General features: G+C 37.0%; 1 protein-coding gene across 1 annotated transcript in view; it reads right to left on the minus strand.

Annotated features, from left to right (window-relative positions):
* Positions 1–23,045, minus strand: part of LOC145673136 (pikachurin-like) — a 322,467-nt gene that overhangs the window by 200,630 nt on the left and 98,792 nt on the right. Inside the window, exon 3 of the mRNA XM_081742544.1 lies at positions 3,358–3,502. Coding sequence (XP_081598670.1) covers positions 3,358–3,502 — 145 coding nt within the window. The remainder of the gene's footprint in view (positions 1–3,357; positions 3,503–23,045) is intronic.

The raw sequence follows: 23,045 nt of genomic DNA on the forward strand, positions 1-23,045 counted from the left end.
ATAATTACAAAAAAGAACTAAAAACAATGCTCTCAATAACCAGCAGGTCCACTACTCAAGTTGACATTCAAACTAAAACAATATGCATTATTTATATTCAAATATTGGCAACGTACGGAAAGGGTGAAATGTTTACTATTGCAGAGCGAGAGAAATGAATCACTATAATTGGCTGAACGTGCTGTTGCTATAGAAACAGTTCTTCTTGCCTGATTGTTATGACCACGTGTAGGAAAGAAAAAACAGAGGAAATCAATTGTTAGAAAGGACAATTTGTGTCAATTACAGTATAAAGCTCACTGATTATTTCTTGGCCCACCGAAACTTGCACCTATCCGCAAAGTAGTTCACCCAGTAGCGTCATTTCAGATTTGACTTGTGGGGGGGGGGCAATAGCCCTTAATATAAGTAAAATTTCGCGTTTTTCACTGACTTACTACTATTCTATTGATAAAATTTCTTTTGATTTCCCTGTGTAAAATGGCACAATTATGCTGTATCTGGGAATTTGTTCAATAAATAAAAATAAAATAAATAAAATCTATATAAATCTCAAACTCAGGGGAGCAAATGCTCCTTTCTGCCCTCTAAATGACGCCCATGAGTTTACCACTTTTAATTATTACTTTTACTACGAAACAACTATATAAATGAAAAAATATACAAAAAAATGATACTCTTAACACTGCAATCGAGTATGCTTAGTGAAATGATAAAAATATACATGTAAGCATTCATAGTAACTATGGTTCCAATTTAACTGTGTAGGTAGTGTCCTTTCTCAAGTCGAAAAGATAACTGGCATGAACTCCAGCTCCACGAGTGCTACAGTAGAACACCAACAAGGGAAGGTTTTAACGTTAAGTACTTTATGCTAAAAGTGTTTAACGAAAAACGAGCTATTTTGTTTGCAAGTATTTCACACAATACGGGATTGCCGTAATGCACGTGTTCTCCCCCGGGCAAGAGCCGGGAGTAATGAATCACCAGATAATCGTAGTTTTCCACAAAGGGAAGGATTCGAGTATTTTTCTTTATGTTCGTCTAGAGGTAAGATGGAACATATAATAGTAACAGTCGGCTACTTTGTAACTATAAAATAAAAAAAATTCAGTTCTGAAAGAAACTTAAATGTATCTGCATATTTGGATGTTATTTTATAATAGTGTACGCACTAGCATTTAATTTATTTATGGAAAAAGGCATCTTTGAGCAGAGATTTAGAGATCTAATCATCGACTTGAAAATCTGTCAAAACATTGAACAAAAATAAATCTATTATGTTTTATTTTATACATAAAATAATATATATTCAAGTCTTTTGGAAATTGGCCGGAACATTCCAAATTATTTCCTCAGGATGCCATTAAATGATTTCTCATCTAGTGATGGAATTTTACATTAGATTCGAAAGTTGTAATTTAGTTACGATATTTGAATTTTTTCTAATAGAATATATTTCAAATTTGTATGGAACTAGTCCTTCTTTCTTAAAAGATGATCAGAAATTCCACATTTTCCCCCCTAAATACGTATTTTTTTCTCAGCAGCTAAAACTAAACTCTGTCTTCAGAGGGAAGTGGGGAATCAAACGTGAAAATAAAACTCATTCGTTACACTTCAAATACTAATACAGAGTCCGTCAAAGAAATGTATACACTCTTTATCACCCTGTATCAGGATATTGGCATTGTTCTGAAATTTAAGTATGTTGTAGTATGGCTTTTCGCCCAATAGATGTCGACATTATCAATTGTTTTCAGTTAACATTATGTTGTAGTACGCTCAACAGATGTCAGTACTGTCAGCACGGTTACTTCCGATGGCATTCACAAACCTGATAAAACACTTCGAAACGTACTTACGCTGCTCGAACGTCAAGCGTGCTCCTACCATTTTCTTATCTCACTAACCGTGCTGACAGTACCGACATCTGTTGAGAGAAAAATCGTACTACAACACAATTTTAACTGAAAGCAATTGACAATGTCGACATCTATTGGGCGAAAAACCATACTACAACATAGTTAAATTTCAGAACAATATTGTCAGTGCCAGTATCTTGATATAGGATGACAAAGAGTGTATACATTTTCCTGGCGGACTCTGTAGTTGACTGTGAGAAAAGACAGTTATAATTCTCAATACTCTCCCTGAGCACGGCCTTTATTGGCTTTAGGATTGCAAACAAGACGGTACACTTTCCGAGATAACACTTTCACACAACATTTCGAGATTAACTCTTGTTCCGTGGGCAACTCCAAATTTAGTTTTTTGTCAAATAAAAGTGCTTCTATTGCAGGGCGCAAAATTTCCGGTCGCCAGGTTGTTACTGGCGACTAGAAATTGAGAGCTACCGACCAATGTTCAGTAGGAATGGTTTCTGCCAAAACTCACAGGGCTGCGCAGTTTCTGTTTCGCACGAAAATAATTGTCTCTGAGTGAGAGAAACCACGGAATGTGAAGTCTTCACAACGGACATGGAAAAGTGAAGTCTTCACAATGGACATGGAAAGTGAAGTCTTCACAATGGACATGAAAAGTGAAGTCTTCACAACGGACATGGAAAGTGAAGGATTCACAATGGACATGAAAAGTGAAGTCTTCACAACGGACATGGAAAGTGAAGTCTTCACAATGGACATGGAAAGTGAAGTCTTCACAACGGACATGGAAAGTGAAGTCTTCACAATGGACATGGAAAGTGAAGTCTTCACAATGGACATGGAAAGTGAAGTCTTCACAACGGACATGGAAAGTGAAGTCTTCACAACGTTGTAATTCGCCTTTCCTTTCTTGTGAAAGAGGCTTCAGCAGTCTCAAGAGTTAAGACTTCCTATAGGAATTCACTGAAGATGGATGATTTTCACACACTGGATGATTTGCTGAGAATTTCCATCAATGGCCATTCACATAAGGACTTTGATCCAAAAACTGCAATTGACAACTGCTGCTTTAGTGCAGAGAGAGCGAGCGTTACACAAACGTGAACTCTTAAGGTAAGATATTTTTTTTAGTATGTATACCAATTGTCCAATTCAAAATTATTCTGAATCTAATTGTCTGGTTTTGAAATTTTATGCCCTGATGTAATCTATTTCTTTGTCAAACCAAAGGCCCTCGGGGGGCGGGGGTAGATCTCTCATAATATGCACATGAGAGACACTGGCGACCATAATTTCTAGATTGGCGAGTGCGTCTGACTTTGAAATTTTGTGCCCTGTTCTAGCGAATACTTGAATAACATTCACTTGATTTTGATTCACAAAAATCGAATCAGTATGGCTTCGAAGAAATGTTTAAAGAAATACAAAAGAAGAAGAAGAAGAAACATATATTAATGTACTGTACTCTTACCTTCGATCGTCCTTGGACATGTTTCCCATTGTTGAGCTGAATCCACGCGTCCCATCGGTGTCTATACAACGTAAGCTTGTTCCATTGGTTTAAGAGCACAGGTTCTGCCGAACGCACTATTCCTAAACCTGAACCACAGTCAAATCTGCAACAAAATAAATAAATAAATAAATAAAATGATCAGATTTTACAATATTATTAGTTTTAACAGGAAAACAATGTTCAGAAATGAGGCATATAGACCACGCAAAGCTGAATGAAAGGATATAGGAAAGTATAAATTCTGATGCGCAGTTTTCCACCAAATCACTTTTTTTTGGTAAATGTTAAGAATCCATGCTGTATAATATCTGTGCCATTTATTAAGATGGAACTAGCATTGGAGAATGCCCTTATGAAGCTTTTTCATTATGACAGTAGCAAGCGACAGTACACATTACGATTAATGAGACACACAGTTTAAAATTATTGTTAACGATTAAATTTTAACTTTTGTTTAACTATGAAATTCCAAAGATGTATCAGGGGCCGCGGTGGCTCAGTGGTAGAGCGTTCACCTCTGGTGCATGGGGTCCCGGGTTCAAACCCTGCTTCCGCCAAGTGAACTTTGTGGTGGACAAACACCGCGTGCGTGGGTTTTCTCGGGGTTCTCCCGTTTCCTCCCACTTTCTTCATTCCACCATTTCATTCATTTCTCATAATCACCGTCTCGTTTAGCCTCCCCTGCTCCCCCCAAGTGAACTTTGTGGTGGACAAACACCGTGTGTGTGGGTTTTCTCGGGGTTCTCCCATTTCCTCCCACTTTCTTCATTCCACCATTTCATTCATTTCTCATAATCACCGTCTCCTTTAGCCTAACCGGCATAACCGTGGGACGTAAAACTCAAAGATTTCATTTCATTTCATTTTTCGTTTAGCCTAACCGGCATAACCGTGGGACGTAAAACTCAAAGATTTCATTTTCTTCCCAAAGATATATCAATCGATAGATTCCACCAAGCTGAATAAAATGAAATGCTTGAAGATAAATTATCATGTGCCATTTTCGAGAAAATCCAGGAAAATGAATTTTTATGAGTCATCTATGTCATTCGTTGCTAATAATAATTATCATGCTGTAACAGATCGTGCTGTATTTTGCGATCGACATTAGGTTCTTGTCTTCGCAAGAAATACAATTTTTTTTTTTACCCAGTTTGGTGAAAGTGACTTCGAATTGGCACCACTGATATCCTTTTGCAAGTTCGGGACTGATTGGCACCGAAATTGGAATATATTTATTTGTGTGTGTGTGTAGAACAAAACCCCACCTTTATAAAGTATTACAAGAAAAGTTTATTCCACACTATCACACGGCTTCGATGGTATCACGCAATTTTTCCTTCGGCTTGTAAGGATTAAAACCCAGTTCTGATTGGTAGTACGCCCTTAAACAACCAATCACAATTCTTCTTTCTATTGGGCAGACTTACGTCGTAACCATTGTCCACGCTGTTCGCTGTATGACACTGAAAAGTGAACCTCGTTTACAGGGCCGGCCTTATGCCGATTGGACCGATTCCTTCCAATCGGGCCCTGCGCCTAAGGGGGCCCCGCGCTAATGCCGTCTAATCTACTCTTCAGTGTCGTTTTAACAGCATATTAGGTCCCAGAGCAAACAAGTGTGTTGTGGTCTCTATGACTAAATTTTGTCCTAATACATTTAATTAATACAAGCGATTCTGCTAGCGGGGCTACCAATGCTTGCGAGGACCCCGGCCAAGTGGCTATGGTACCGTTAAGATAGCTCTGCTACTCGCGGTTGTCAAGTACACACATAAACATATTGCAATACAGGTACATTCATGGACTCCACAAGGGAGAGTATGTCCTCTCCCTAACAAGTAAATGAATAGTTTGTATTAAGTTTCCGGGCATAAGCAGATATTTTCTGAATTTAATGCTGCAGTAATTTCTTTCTTTCTTTATTTTTATTTATTTTTTCGCATTTACAACTTCTGTTGTAAAAATGGATAGGTCTATTATGTCCAGGGTGTAATCTGCATATCCCCGACACTCCTTCAAATTTCCTTGCACACACCCCTGGGCTTAAAAATATTATTTTCTTTGAGTTTGTGTAAAAATGTATATATCATTATTCTGGGTGCACACCCTCTTTTATTTTGAACACCTCACTAGGTAAAAGTTCCTGGCTTTCTTACTGATTATGTCATATGATACTACCGTGAATACCGAGATGATATCAAATAAATCAGCCTCAGTGGGACTTCTTTGCATATCCTTTCTCTTATTATAGCGATATTAAAAATACAAAACCTGTGGACAAACGTTGCCCTCTCCTGCGAAGCTTCAACATTGTATTTCTCGTAAAATTCTAACCCAATTTTATATATTACATGTCCCCTTCGTAGTAAAAAAAAAATAAATAAATAAATAAAAAAAATTAAAAAAATGGAGCGATATACAAGATGGCAGCCATGATAGCATGTCCTCAAATATATGTCTATTTCTTCCCGGTGGCGGTTAACTTTTTTTTTCATCCCTTTGCCCGTTTTACAAATAAAACGAAATTTTCAAACTTGAAACACATTGTTATGGCTTATTGTGATCAATCAGGTTTTTGGCCACTGTGGCCTCTTTATGGACGGAAACATTTTAAATTTTGGGTTACGCTCGTTTCTTAGTATTTCAGACTTCTCTGCCAAGTTTGGTCAAGAAACTAGATTTCGAGTAGACACGAAGCGTCAAGAACATTATTTACACAACGACTGTGGTAACCATAATATAACTTGTGATATCAATATATTTACGAAATAGATTCCATTTCGTTGCTAGTTAACATGGAACACTGAAAGATTTTACAAATGATGTGAATATTTCTATTCTTTTAAATCGTTATAAACATATGGTGAATTAACATTTTACTTGTAGCTACAAGTAGCTACTTTATTGGTTGAAGCAAAAAACAAAAGAGTTGACTCAAGCGGGAATAGAACCCGTGATTCTTGGCATGTCAGTCACAGATGCTACTGATTCTGCCACACCGTCACTTCATAAATTTGCACAACGTACGACATATGCGGCGAGTCGAAAACTTTAAGACGCTTTTTCTCTGCTATATTTAGACAATTGCGCTCTCCCAGTTTATAATATGAACACATTAGATGTGCACTATCATCTTGCAAAAACTGGCCTCGAAGTTCATTTACTAAAGTCTGCTTTCTCCTTGTAAGTGGCGTGAACAATATGTGATGGTGTAGTTCATGAATAATACATGTAAGAAGTGACTTTATTAATTTCAAATGCACTTTTGTCAAACGACTTGTGGGTTACCCTGTATGTTAAGATAATTAGCTGCGAACACGTTGCAAATGTTTTCTTTATATAGCCCGCAACGACACTATCATTTAGTTCAGTGATACTCAACGTGGGCGTTCAAGTCCCGCAGTGAGCGTTCTCGTTTCCAAAGGGTCGCTGGAACAAATAGAGGCCCTTTCAGATTTCATAACCTGTAAGAATTTTTTATCATCATCGGGCGAAAGTCATTTTGCACTACAAATTTTCAAACTTTAGATTTTTTAACAAATAATAATTTAGATTCTTTAAGGCTGATTTCAAACATTAAAACCTTTTTCTGGTTCTTCATCCAAGTCTTACGTTCAGCCTTGTGTATCGGATTAATATAATGGAGGTTACTCAGGACAATCGCATTCACCCAAGGTGCGCTACACTTGGATACATTCAGAAACAATGACTTTGTACAGATTTCCAAATATTTTTACCAACGACAGATAGAGATGACTCATTTCGTCTATCCTATCTATCCTACGCTGAAAAATATCTCGCTTTCTCTTTGTTTCTTAGGGAGCTTCTATTTTTTCTATTGTCTATTGTATTCGTCTATTATTCCAAGGAGAACCAATCACAGGTACTGACAGAAAGTTGGAGAGAAAGTTTCTCTATTATTTAGTGAGTATTTCAAGGGTAAGTTAAGCCCGGAGACGAGAGTTTCTAAAAAGAAATCACCGTGACATCTAGGAACATAAAGAGATTTTAATGGCTTATGTGTAATTGTCTTATGGATTTATAACTCTTTCGAATAAGTCTTCTGCATACCATTAGAACTAAGCGACTTTCAGGATCATTGAAGAGGTAACGGCTCCCCCTTTCTTTCGGAAATATCTCTCGTTCAACATACATACATGAAAGTATAGGTAGTGACTAGATTTTATAAAAAGCAACCTAGCGAATTAGAACCCCAAGGCGAAGTCTTTTGTCTCATCTCACAGCTTCACGCCAGCTCATGGTTGGAAGTTTAATCGTACAGTTAACTCAGTAGATGGATCCTTTGTCTGCTTCCGTATTTGCCCTCTAGGTGGCATTGCCTGTTTCCTTGCATTACCGTTTTCTGTCTTCCTTCAATTTTGAAGGCCTCAGTAACGCAACATAATGCACAAAATATCTTAGAGTAATCATATACGCGTATAGGCGCAGACCGATGAATAAAGCAATGAAAATCGATGCAGCTTACATTTCTAATAACAAAAGATAATTCTTACATTTCTAATAATAATGTGCGATTAATTAGTTCGGAGCAGTGTCCTAATAAAGTTATTGGGGGAACCGCTGCAGAAAGGTATTTATGCAGCTACCAACTAATGTTTTATTTATTTATTTATTTATTTAAGGAATAGGGGAAACAATGGGGGAACCTCGAAAAAAATCCAGACATACAGTATTTCCATCATAAGGTTGCATAGTCACGAATCGACAGAGGGACCATTTGGACCAAAGTTAAGCAGCGTTGTGCCACTAGCGTAAATGTTTATAATTTAATTAGTAACCCTCAACTATTTTGGTGAAGAAAGTTACACCCACACTCTGGTGGGGTCTATCAGTCCCCAATTATTTCTTTCGCGATTATTGACTTCGTAGTGTGTTTTTTTCTAATCCCAGGGCTAAGTTAGTGTTCTTTGTTTCTTTCTTGTATTAGAAAGTTACCAATAAATATGAACGGGTTGAACGATTAAATACAAATTTGGTGAGAAGTTACTAGTGTCACGTTGAAATATACAGAGGTTGTTCAGTCTACATTTGGTCAATTTCGACTTACCTAAAAATTTAGAAGAATCCATGGCGCCAGGTCCGTAAGTGCTCGATGTGTTTCCCTTGGTTTCTAACAATAGCCCGACAGCGTGATTTCCACTGTAATAGGCTTCTCTGAAGAATTGGGAGGGAAATCTTGTCCCATTCCCTTTGCACAGCTTTCCAAAGTCCTTCCACAGTGTCACACGCCGTTTTCCCAAACCTCGCTTCAGCAATCCAAATCCACAATAGTCCATAGGACTTGCATCTGGAGATTTAACAGGTACCTCATTGAAAGGTATCACCTGTATACCACTTGCCTCCTCCATCTCCCTGTAGGATATGAGGGACGATCGTGAGGTATGTGATGAAGCCTTGTCCATGTGAATGCACACCAGATTGGCGTCATTTTCGTACATTGTTGGAATCTCATACTCGTAGATCGGCCGCATGATCTGTTCCTGAAAATACTGCGAATTTATTTTGTAGTTCTTCGCCACCCCAAGAATCTTCAGTTTACCTTGATAACAGTAGCCACTAACGACCATGAACCCTTTTGGGAAGGATTCTTTACAGATACTGTACCACCTTCTGAAGTTCTTGGCGCCTTTCTCTCGGTACATGATGGCTCTCGGTTTGCCGCAGTCGGAAAGGTAAATCCATGCTTCATCGAGTGTTACATTTTCGTTCCTTTTGGTGGGCATCCGTGAGAAGATGGCCGCGAGCTTTCATGACTTTTTCCAGCTTGAGTTGATGGTGTAACATCCGGCTCACAGTTTCCAAAAACACGTCAAAACAATTAGCCATACATCTTTGTGTTGGCGGATTTTCTTGCATTGCCATTTTTCGAAGTTTCCTCTGCATAGTGGAGGTGGCCTTGATGCATTCCCGCTTCCTTGGAAACTTCGTTGGTGATCCAAATGGTGGAGCTTCGTTGCCCTTATACTTTTTAATAACCTTTTTTATTCCACTTAAACTGATGTTGCAACCATTCTTCTTGCACTGTTTTCTAATGACAGAAACACTAAAGTGGGCGTCATAAAGAGCAGCAACATAGCCTTCCCAAAACCGGCTCAGTTTGGGCGGCATTTTGGTCACAGAGCGGAAACCCACACACTTGGAAACAGATTTAACACAACACTCACAACAATGGTCCTGTTTTGTGCGTTATTGTCGACCGCGCGGAAAAACAACTCCGTTCCCAGAAAGGCACTACACAACAGTGCAGGACGCCACGAGCCAGATCGGGTGAATCCATTCTGCCCGGGAGGGGGAAGGATACGAATTCGGCCAAACGTAGGCTGAACAACCTCTGTATTATCCTGGATATTTCTTTTCACGATGCAATGTAAAACTGTCACCTTCTGATTCCACATCGTCACTGTCATGTAGTTCCCTAAGACAAGATTTGTCACTAGTGATTGAGTGTCCACTCTCCCAAATGGGTCTTTACTTGTTGCTTTCAATTTCTTCCTTTGATTCCTCTTCTAACTGTCTTCAAGACTCTGAGCGTTCCCCTTTGTATTTAGTCCTTCTCTTGGCGTTTTCATAAATCTTAATCTCAAATATATACACTACAACATGTATTCGTACCGTGACCAACAGTGTCATGTACCGTACTTTATGAAAACATGGAATTTTATTTCCCTTTTAAAATGGGCTAGCAGCAGAAGGTAAGGCCTTCTCTAGGGCCAGTGGGATCTGTTGTGTTGTTTTCAGAGTTCTATATATATAGAACACTAACGTTTATACTCTAGTGAAGCATTTCTTAATCTTTTTCTCTTTGGGGTACACCAAAGTACGTTTCAAACTTTCGCGATACCCCTGCATGTGATTTTTTTCTAGATGCAAAAAAAGCAAACACATAAAAATACATACAATACTTTTTTTTTTAAAAAAAAATATGGAACGACTATGAGATACAAATCACAAGCAAATTACGTAAGACTCTTGAATAGAAACATATTAACAATAAAGAAACTTATAACTCTTAAGCAGGAATATGAGAAAGAAATGTTATAGAAGATCTTAGAAGACATTAAAAATCTCGCGACATACTACAAGGTGGCCCAAAAGTAGGTCTTGCATTGATCAAGTATAACACTCTAGCTTAGAGGTTTATTTGCTTCGGCTGTTCCTGGCTTAATGTATAAGTAACAAATAATAAAGAAGCTAGGTCTACCTGTTTGAAAACAATAAGAAATTATATGAAATATAGTCAACAGATCAGTACGGGACTGTATACCTACTTTCGGGCCACCCTGTATATGTCGCGACACAGCAGTTGAGAAAGGCTGTTCTAACGAGGTGCGAAAACCCACAGTACTGATTTTTGTTCCTATTTATACAATGATAGTTCACGCCAAACTGTATGAGAGTAGACAAGAAAACAGCGCCATCTTTTGACCATCTTTTAATTTAGAGAGGAACATATGACGGATGAGCTCTGTGACATCCTACAAAAATAGTTAAAGGTTAATAGAAACTTGTTTGGTGCCTTCATTTCGTGTAATCCAGGAGTTACATTAGGTCACGCTGACTACCAATTGAGAATCGCTGTATGAAATGTGACTAATTACTGAAAAGAAAAAGTAAACACAGAAATCTTCACGTGTATCATTTATGCTATTTTCAGCCATTCTTCTGATAGACTAAAAACGCGGGAAGAGCATCCTATTTGTAAAATGAAATGAAATTTTTGAATTTTACGTCCCACGGTTATGTTGGTTAGGCTAAAGGAGATGGTGATGATGAGAAATGAATGAAATGGTAGAATGAAGAAAGCGGAGCAGCCTATTTGTGTCACCACACAGTACAAGGGATGAGTTTTAAATGATGAAAAATAACCTCAAAGGATATTGGTCTCTGGAGAAAGATTTAAGATATTTTTCGTAGTTTAAGGCACTTCTAGAAACAATTTTAACCTAATAATACTAGTAAAAAACAAAAGTGCCTGTAACCAGGCTACATGATGCTGGTAGCAAAAAACAGACATTCACAACAGTACACCAGCAGGCACATTATGGATGTACAATGTATTCTCACGTATGGACCGCATTCATATACACACACACACACACATGTGTATATGTATTTGAATTACCTGCCTAACTACCACATACGAATACAGGTTTTGCGTACAACACATAAATTTTAATTTCAGTGTGTGCGCTCTACAACAAACGTCCTATAAAGTGGTATGAACTAATTTATATCCCATAATGCAACTAACTCTTGGTTCTGCATGTGCGGAGGTTTATTTTTAAAATGAGTTTTTTTTTTCTCTTCCTGTGGATGTAGAACTGTGTTTCACTTTCATCTTTTTCCTTATTGTTTTTATTATTGTTGTTATTAGATTGTTTGTTTGAAAAACAAAAATGTTTAAGCAACCCACTAGACACTGCTAATATTATTATGGACTGTTTTTTTTTTAAATGCCAAAGAGCGAATCTCTCATCATTATTCACAACATTAAAGTTATTTCATTCCTGTTCTTTTATCGAATTACAATTTTTTATACAGGGTGTCCAATGTACAATGCAACCCTAGGTTTGGGATAGTAGAACTTTTGAACCGGAGCAGTACACAAATAATGGTTATAGCAAAATGAAACGTTGTTCATGCATATATTTTTAAACTAGGAAGCAACGATTGAAGTACACTAGAAACCACACAGTGTTGCCAGATGTAACCAAAGGTGCAAATCAATTTTTTTACAAGTCACGTAAATTGACTCATAACTCGTACGTATGAATGTTCTGTCGTTAATTTTCTGTTTGTATAGTTAGAGTAGCTTGGAAACTATGGAATGGAAAAAAGAATTTTTCATTTCCATCGATAACTAATTGGATGAGGCCTCTGTAAGGAGTTATTAGCGAAAACGTGGTTTTCATAAATTAACATTCTGAATTGGCAACAGTGCTGATGTTTCAATACATCAAAAGGTGTGTTAAGGATCTGTTCACATTATGTAATTATTGAAAACAATGAAAAAAGAAACTTTGAAATTATCGTGATAAAACTTTTACTTACATGCACCTGGCAATATTGCTATTCATCACGAACTGAATTGTCAGTTCTACGGCAGATTCTGGAAGTGTACTTCAATCGTTACTTCCTAGTTTAAAAATATATGCATGAACAAGGTTTCATTTTGGTATAACCATTATTTGTGTACCGCTTTCGGTTCAAAAGTTTTACTATCCCAAACTCCGGGTTGCATTGTATGTTGAACACCCTGTAATTTAGTTATTTTCCGAAAAAAAACTACTAAAAGGTTAGTGCTTTTATTACTAAGAGATATATTATTGTGTTTAAATAAATATTTATAGCACCAGACCTAATTGACAATAGGCCCGCAGCTAGGGTGTGGAGGAATTAGACCCCCTAAAACTTCTGGTTCTTTGTTGGTAGGTATCAGGTGTGCAAAAAAAAAAAAAAAAAAAAAAAAAGTTGGGAAAGGTCCAAGCTTTGGAAGGAAGGGAGGAGGGAATACTACAAGCCACTACGTCTACTGTATGTAGTATTGAACAGGTACTGTTCTGCACCCAAAAAGACGAGAAGTAATTCTAAAATACTTCCACCCACATTAAAAAAAAAGAACTTGATTGTTTTAGTGTAAGATCAAATTTTCATGCTAAATCAATCATTTCCTTGTACCCTTAAGTACTATGCATGCTTTTTTCACATTAGTACTACGCGGACTCTGTCAGGCTCCGAGCAGTAGATTGCGGAGAAACCAACTGCACGATGTTAATTTTCGCATACACAGTAAATATAACCAAGAAGGTAGAGGAAGCGACAATCCGGAGAGGCGGTCAAACGGAAAGTTACGGCGACAGTGGAGTCTGACAGACTCAGCGCAGTACTTACGGGTTAAACAAGCATAATTCTATTGAGAAAGTACAAATGTATGTTGAGTTAGGAAGTTTTAGGGTGGGTCCGGACCCGGATGGACCCCTACGTGGGCGCGCCCCTGATAGGTATGCATGAATGCAAGATGAACTAAAGTTAGCACCCCCAAACATATCTCAGCCGCCCCTGTTTTAGTGTTCTGGTTACGAAACTGGTTGACAGTGCTGTAACATAGATTTGGTGACCCAAATTTAATGTGCTAATTTAGGAATACATTTTTTTCTTAACTCTAACGATGCACCGAAACGTCCTTTATTCATACACTAAGAATAAATCCATATGGTGATGATAAAACATGATACGTACTTTTGTACACACAAGAAATTACAACCTTATAAATTACATTTAAAATACTTTCAGTTCACTGGTAAAAACAAATGTACTATTAAATAGGAAATCTTAAATTAAGCTCTAATGTGACCACCAACCAGAGTGAAAAACCAGAAAATGGCGAAAAAAAGTGACATATGTTTTGGTATTCTTTCTCTATAGATTTAATTCTTAAGGCTGTGATTTGTTTGCTTGTACAAATAATGTTACCCATCATCATACAGAAATAATTAAGATCTAACTAATGCATTATCTCTAAAATTAACATTAGTTTGTTAATGTCATCTGGAAACTGGAGATAAATTAGAAATATCATCAGATGTGTGATTGTGGTGTAAAGCTGTCACAAAACAATGTTATATAACCCTCTTCTTATTAGAGCGTTTCTATTTCAAGTGTGCCCTCGGAAAATATGTGAAACATATTTCGGGCCCAACCTCGTCGCCCTCTTACGGAGGAAACCTTCCCTTTGCTTTGAGGAAAGAAGTGAATGACCTCGGCTGTGTTGCCAATTTGTCATTCAACCGTTTGGTCTTGGCGAGTGAACATCGTAGGTTACTTAGAATGGTTAACAAGATGTTATACAGCGAAGTCCTTGAAGTAATTCAATGTGGCTACCCTGTCCGCATCCAACCATTGAAGGATATCAGCCATAACAACTTATCCCTCCTCTTTTCAGGGAGGTACGAGAAAACATACATCGACAGCAGCGCCAGCAGGGGCACAGTTGAAATAGAAAGGTTTTAACTCTTTTGTACCTGAATCCAAGATGGCGAACTTCAAGATGGCCACCATGATGGCACCATACAGTAATAGATGGGGTTCTACTTTCATTATATCTTTTCAATATATGGTGTTACTCCCTTTAGCTGTTCTAAACTTACAAGGTAGGTACCTTTGCCTCATATTGTATATGGTAAATGCATTGAAAACTTGAGGTCGATTGAGGAACTATTTAATATTATTCAATTAAGTTACTTTTTCTCGTGCGTTACTTTGATATATGAAATTATTTTAAGGGAGTGAGACTCGGTAGTTGAAAAATAAGAACCACTCTAATGTGTATAGACGAAGGTGGGGCATGATGATACAGTTGTTCATTTTTATTACGTGGTTAAAACACTATTCATTGGAAGTCGAAGCTTGATATACCAACATGAAGATTGATGTTTCTAGTACCAACGAACAAAGTGCTTTTGATTTACCTTCAATGGTTGTCGAGGAATATTACGTAATAATGACTAAATTGAAAATATTATCATACTCCACATATTGAGGTAAGATTATATCAATATTCTTATATACGTAACAATCAAGCTTTCCTTACATACAATAATGAAATGTTGAAATCTAAAAATACAGATAAGCTGTTCTAATGCAAAAAGAACTGAAAAACACAAATTTTAAGCTTAGAGATCTCAATGATGTAGATAAAAAGAAGCTAGGTTAACGTAATTATGTCTAATTTGAAAATACAATCCTGAAAAGGGTTTGCCTACTCGTAGCCTATATTCAGATTATTCTCCTAATCTTATAAATTCAAAATAAAACGTTCACTCGATCTCGTCCCCACAAAATAAGCGAGAGATTGAATAAGTGCGAGTTCCCAATCATGATGTGTGTAAGATGGAGTGAACGTGATATCGGACTGGTAATGGAGCGTGAAGTTGAGTAAGTTTGATATCCAAATCAGTGGTAAAAGTCAGGGGGAACGTGGGGAATGCCATTCCCCAACCTCCAACGAATATATACGGCGTCCCTCCTAGTTTCTAAAAAAAATACAATGGGCAAAGGTAGGAAGGGAGATGGCCGCTACCTACCGTCCTCCTACCTTTTCAGATACACTTTTACCCCTGGTCCAAATGATGATGTAAGAGTGATGTCGGAATAATGTGATTGTGGGAATAAGTGAGCTTGAGGTCAAATTAATAGGCGCGAGCACCAGATTAACTGAGATTAGTACAAAGTGGCTGTCTAACATTTCCCGCTGAAGTCTCATATTTTGTGCCATACGGTCTATAACAGAAACTATTTCTTTCGGCTGGAAGGTTTCTGGTCTCTAACACAGAGTTTCATTGCAGATGTCTTTCTCTACACTGTGTGGCAAGTCTGATTTCTTTGGTTCCGTTTCTAATACCATCATCTCAAATGAGTGAGGAAAAATTGAAGTAAACAGCTCAAAAGTTACTCTTGATCGAGTTTGGGAAACCGCTTAAGCTCTCCAGTAAACTGTTTATGATAACATACAGCTTTCAGTGGCTTTCTCACGTACCTTTGTCGTGGTTTCTGTTTCCATTTCGCTAAATGTGATGAGATTACAACGAGATATAGAACTATAAAAACATCTTTTCCATTGTCGGTTCAATACAGGCTGTTACACACACAATATTTTCAAGTTTTTGCTTGATAATAGTTGTATCACTTACTAGTGGAAGTTCAACCTCTTTGGTACAAACGATGTTGCTTGAAATATCAATCAGAAATCTAATGTCTGTCTCATCAAAACGGATTAACCACATCGTCCTTTATGTTCATAAACGATCTCTTGAACGTCGGGCGAGACTCCGGCCTGTGGTTTGTCAGCAAGTTATTGTCTTCATCCTTGTCGTCATTCTCCGGAATATGGTACTTACCAGATCGAATGCGTGAAAATGCTGCAATATCCGGCAATATGTAGTGCAACGTCAGAAAAAGTACTTTAACGATAAACCTTATTTAGACTGTTCTTGGTACTTGGATCGAAGGAATACGTTAGAAGTAGATGAAGGGTTGACGTGAACAACGGCTGTTTGAAATCAATCGGAAATATTAAGAGTGTCGGTAAGATAGAGAAAATTATGACATAGACTAAAAACATTGGCTTGAAAGGTTTATAGAGTACCTTGGCTATCCTGCGATGAATTAAGATATTTTGTAAGTTTGGAACTAGCTAACAATTGTCTTTCCAAACTTACAAAGTATCTTTGCCTGCACCCTGTAGCCTATTATTCAATTGAGCTAATTTTCCTCATAGGCTACTTTGGTCCGATATGGAACCAGTTTAGGGGGTGCGACTCAAGAAAACTCGCAAGTAGAAAGACAAGAACCATCCTAATGTAATGTGTCGTAGGGTTTTAAATTACACAGTTACCGGTGCCAAAAACTGAAACAGATTGAGAAAGCAATTTTTTCCTTTCCTTTGGATGTAATGTCAACATTGAGTTCTACTTTACATTAAGGGAATACAAACGATTAGTTCATAAATGATCTCTGTTGATAACCGTTAAGAATGTTTTGCAATATGTTTTCCCCTTCAACCTCTTTGCTCTTGCCATATTTCTGTTTTAAACAAAAATAAGAGATTTGTATTATTGCTTTGCTTGAATTGAGAGAAAGGAAATTATCTTTCCTTCTTGAAAACAGAACATAATTTGATTTTCTCTTCCAATTGGATGAAATTGCGTTCTTTCGTCATCGCCGTTGTTGAAAAAGAAAGAAGAAAGTAGTTGTTATTTTCCATGAAACATCCTTCTGTATTTTTGTTACATTTATAGATAGTTGTCAAAATAATGGAGACACATTAACAATATGCAACTTATGGTGTTTAATATGGTGTTAAGCCATTTTTATCTATAGAACAAATTGTGTCTGACACGGAATTGAGACATAACTCACGAATCTTTTCAAAGGAATATAATGGACCGTTCTTCATGCACAGCAAAACTCAATTGCGTCAGAGATTGTGGAGGAGGAAACTTGTGCTGGTTTGCTGCTTTAATACTGAGGGATTTATTATATCCCATTAACCACAATATGTGTACAGAGAAGAAAAACGTGTGTGGTGTACGTAAAAACATAGGTTACATGCGTAAATCCTGTAGGTTTTGGACTTAATGTACGAGTACATGTAACATCCTGTAGAAACGCGCTTTGTTGTGTGTTAGGGTATACTAAAGGTATAACTATTCCCAAACTTTCAGAGTTTTTAAATCCATGCCCATTGGAGATATTGGACAGCGAAAAATGCTAAATTGGCGTAATTCCCCAATTTTGCGATTTTTTCAGGCCTTTGAGAGCAGCTACAGGTCTGTGAATTTTTGTGTATTAACTTATGTTCCCGCACTACATGCACACACAAATTCAGACCTCTACGTCAGTTGTTTCCTCTTCCCAAACATGTTTTCAATGTCCAAAAATGTTGCTACTACAGACCCTGATTTCACCCCCTTCAAGTGGTTTTAGGAAAAAATGTTAAGAGATCAAAGTTTTAGCTCTGCACGAGTTAGATACGTCCAGCAATTTTCAATTTGGTAGGACAAATAAATGCTGAGATATTCAAAACAACGTAAACGCCGAAAATTGAAAAAAAAAAGCAAAACGGTGCCAGCCGTTGCGTCGCCATGGGATGTTTAAAAAAAAAATTAATTGTGGTTTCGAAATACCCTGATATAGGATAAATATTCATGAAAAAAATTAGATTTTTTTTTGAAAAGGTCGAGCGGTAATTTTTCTTTTTTCTCGATCACTTTGCATGGATTGACCCGGTACGAAGTCTCAAGCAAAAATATTTCACATTGGAGCTTTGAAATAGACATTGCAACTTGTTCGCATTCGCAATCGCATTCAGGAGCAATGGAGGCGTAGCTTAACTCCGAAGGAGAGCATTTGTGCACCCAGAATAGTTTATATTTTTTTTTTTTTATTTATCTTGGTGTCAGGAATCACTTCCAAACGTTGTCGGTGTTATTTTAAAAAACTCAAATATTTCTTTTTTTTTCATTTTTAAATTTCCGATATACTAATTGAAGTAGGAATACTGGTAGTTATTTCTTTGTTTTTGAAAGGTCAAAGAAAGCAACAAGAGTGGTATATGAAAATGAAAAACAGTGAAAAATTTACAAGTAGTAACAAATAGTTACAAGTTCTAAAGTTCAAAATATTTTTTCCTACCGAGTCTGTGAAAATTTTACCTACAATTCTGACGTCGGATTCCAACCACATGAGCTCTCAGAAGGAGCTGAAGCAGGATAATGCACCCAATCACTGAAATGCTAGTTATTTAGTGGCGCGCGAGCCCTGGGTTCGATTTCCGGTGGGAGATTATGTGGTCTCTATTCCACGTTAAGCTGTAGATTCTCGTCTCATATAGCCTTGCTCCTCAAAGAAACGCTTAACTGCAATTCAGCCAACCAACCACCTAACAATTTAATCATCAGCTGCACATACATCTTGTTTCGAAATAGGCCAAAGGTCATGAACTATCCACAAAAACCAAAAAAATGGAAAGCTGAGTTTTTGTGTGGTAGACTACATTATACTGACCGATTTTGCAAGTTATATCTTATGTATGAACAAGGAACTTTGTATTACCCTGAAATATGCATAAAAATGCAAAGCTTTCGAAACATTTATGCATCGAAGCTAAACTACAGTTGACTACCTTTCTATTTTGGTACATACATAACGACTGTGTATAAATACGTTCTATATTTTTTTTCGGGATAGGAGTTTTTATTTCCCCCCGTATTTATTCTGTATGATGTTGCTTTTAGCTCTCTCTACATAATTGATGACAAGAGAACAAAAGAGCATCTGGAACACGCCACTTTTTTGTGTGTGTCAACGTTACGGCAGGTCTTCAAAGCCTGTTGCTTGTCCCATATACAGATTTTCCACAGTCACTGTGTGTATGTGTGCAGTTTACGAGGGAGAAGAAATGCCGAAAAATCTTTTGCGATCAATAATGTCACAAGAAAAAGTCATGGATCAGGCCAAGACAAAAAGAGGCAGCAAGTTGTATACGTACTTCTGATATATAACAAGAGATATTTTATCAAAACAAATTTAAAAACCTTTCTTCTGTCATATGGATATCATAATACGAATTTAACTCTATGTACAGAAAGAATGGCTTTCTCAATCTTTTAACGTAAATTTATATATATATCGACGAGAGAGAGACATATTGCAATTGATAAGGGGTCTACGTACCAACTGGGTGCCCCAGGTTTGATCCTTGATGTAGACGGGAATTGTTTCTCGTTCCATGGCCGCTCATGGATTCACTCACCAGATCAAAAGAATTTATCATATTTTAGGCCTCAGCAAATACAGAAGACGTCGAAGTCAGTTGGTGCATACGTACAGGAAAACCTGCCTATACCATTCTACCTTAGAGGTGAATAATGAAGAAATTTCAAAGAAAGAAGTGTTTTTTTTTTTTTAAAAAAATAAATGTAGTCGGTAAATTATTCAGAAAGGGGTAGGGGAGATACTGTATGGTCTACCTCTGCCAAAAAAGAGTTATAATTCAGACTTGTGAATAAGTCCTGTAGGCTATTTCTCTTGGAAACAAGACAGTGCATTAGGCAAGGGCTTTACAAGATAATCTTGCACGATGACCCATTCATTCGTTAACTGCCGTAAATCAAGTCCCAGCCTGGTTACGATTCCACGTAATTTTGTCTTTCATAACCTAAGGATATAAAGCAAAATCACTAAATCAAGCAACTAACTCATAAGCCATCTTAAAATCTATGAATAGTTTGTGAATAGTACCATGATGTTATAATACAAGCATCTGTTTGATATATAGTTGAATGTTAGCCTATTATGCTTCACTACCATTAACTATACTCCCTCCTGGCGGAGATACTCGATCGAAAAAGTCTAAAAGCTTATTCAGGCTAGCCATCTTGAGTGAGGTTTTCATCATTTACACTAGTCAAATGCTGGTATGGTACCTAACATATAGAGCCCAGGTCGCTTCCTTCCTTCCCCAATTCTTTCTTCCTTCCCTTTCCTCGGATAGTGTAATAGCCAAGGGACATCATCCCTCATATAAGTGATGAGCTATCGATGCCGAAAGCCCAGAAATCTAATTCCTAATCTAATCCTCAACTATATTCCTAAGTAATTGCTTCAATTCATGTAAAGGATGAATATAAAGCAAAACGTAAAGTTGAGAGAACAATAACAAAAAGGAAACCAAGAAAGAAAAGTAAATAAAGTTAAAAATAGCAATACGAAATAAAACAACTTGAGATAAAGAAGAAAAAAATCCGAGTCCGTGCAAATACAAGCCAGGAACAAGAAATATTTAAATAAAAACGGAAAGAAAATATACTATAAAGAGAAGAAATTTCCTTAGATAACTTTCTAAGAAAAGAATAACAAAAAAAAGGAAAGGAAAGGAAAAGCAAATTAAAGCAAGTTTAAGAAATAAATAAATTAAAAATAAGAATATTAACGAATGATGCTGTGACAGTAGAAGCACAGATGTCTTATCCTTTGACTAAAAAGGGATTATCCTTAAGCCTCAAAGAAAAGACACACAATGTATAAACAAAATCTTTCTTAAAAGGAGTTACAGACAGAGATAAAAAATACATTTTATCCTATACTAGCAAATGCCCTAACGTGTTACTCTGGGCAATGTTTTACGTTTTCCTTTCTGCACTTTTCATATAGAATTTCTTTAAATTCGAAGCTTACCACAAATTTTGAGTCTCTTATGGACATCTTACGGATACATTCCACCAGCTTTTCCTTCCATTTTAGATCGAACTTGTAGAAACGCAGAAAAAACATATTTAATTACAGGATTAGCCTACATGATTCATCGAGTATCGAAGCACTGCTTATTTAAAAAAGTATACGATTTGGAAATATGGGTTATATATGAAAAGATAAATACACTCTCCAAGTTTAAAAAGTCCGTCTCGTGGCTCGCGTGCACGCTAGATGACAGGCCTGAGACGGAACTCTACAGGGTGGCCGAAATGGAGGAGAAGAGGTTTTTGTGTGTTAGAATATGCGAAGTGTTTGTCGGTTACGACACAAGCGTTCAGCGTGCATTCGTACGCAAATATGGAAAAGCTGCATCTTGTTACCTTTAGCTTTTTACGTTGGTGCGTTTCGTGATACTGGTTGTCTGTGTTAAAAAAAAAAAAAAAAAAAAGCAGTGTGAACGCGTGTCTCAGAAGAAATCGTGGAGCGCGTGAGACACAGCTTTGTGCGCAACCCACAAAAATCAACCATTCGTGCAAGCCGTGAACAAGGGCGCCCATCAGGGAGGGGCAAGGTGGGGTGCTCGCCCTCCACAAGAGGAAATTGTACTTGGGAATATTGAAAACCCAATAGAATTTTTACATTAGTTACAGCAAAATTTGAAACTATAGTTGAAATGACGCTTGTACTTGCCCCCTTGGAAACCACAACATGGGCGCCCTTGGCCGTGAACTGACCATTCCACAGAAAATAGTGTAGAATGTTTTGCTGCGGCGGACAAAGTTTATGCACCCCAAATGCCAACAATGCTGCAAGAACTGCAGGAGCGCATCCCTACTGCTGTGATGGACATTGACGGAAACATGCTAGTGAACGTATGGAGGGAATTGGATTATCATTGGTATGTGTGCCGGACCATCAAGAACAGACGGATTGAACATTTGTAGAATGTACCAGAAACTTGGTGAATATCTTTTTATGTACTATCTCTCTTTGCATGTTGTATACTTGTAAATAAACAGTGGTTTGAAACCCGATGAATCATTTAGGTTAATCCTGTATTTTAGATGAGAACTCCAAATTCAAACATCATGCCTCTAACTTGCAGGAATTCCGAGATATTATTATTATTATTATTATTATTATTATTATTATTATTATTATTATTATTATTATTATTATTATTATTATTATTATTATTATTATTATTATTATTCCCCATCTTTCTTCCCACATTTTTCCTTCCCTCCTAGGAAAAAATATTAAAAACACGCTGAAAGATGTATTAAATGATTTTAAATCAAAAGTTGAAATGCCCAAGTTCATATTTCTAACGTTAACAGATTCTGAGATATGGCCATATTATTATAATATTGACATCTCATTACTCTGTAATTGTAATCCCAACTCTTTTTCCTGGCTATCACATTTTCTTCCCTTCTAGATCAAATACAGGTAGAAAACCCTGAAACTACAGTTATCATCATCATCATCATCATCATCATCATCATCATCATCATCATCATCATAGGTTTTCTGCCCTTACTGACAGGTCAATCTATACCACTGGCAGGGCCAGTAATACTGCCAGGCCCTTACTTCTAGACGAATATATAAAGAAACGTCAAGAAGAAACTACAGTAGTGTCTTATTATTTTAAATGAGAAGTCCAAATACTAAATGCCATGTCTTTAACCTTATGATATTCCGAGATACAGACTCTTATTATAATAATTGTAATTTCAGACCCTTTTCTTCTTACACTCTTTACTTTTTGTCTAGATCAAATATCCTGAAAAACGTATCTAATTATGTTAAATGTTAAGTCCAAGTATCGAATTTCATGTCTCTTACCATAAGTGTTTCTGAGA

The sequence above is a fragment of the Thermobia domestica genome, chromosome 16, assembly GCF_964235325.1.
Source record: "Thermobia domestica chromosome 16, izTheDome1.hap1.1, whole genome shotgun sequence".
Taxonomy (NCBI): domain Eukaryota; kingdom Metazoa; phylum Arthropoda; class Insecta; order Zygentoma; family Lepismatidae; genus Thermobia; species Thermobia domestica.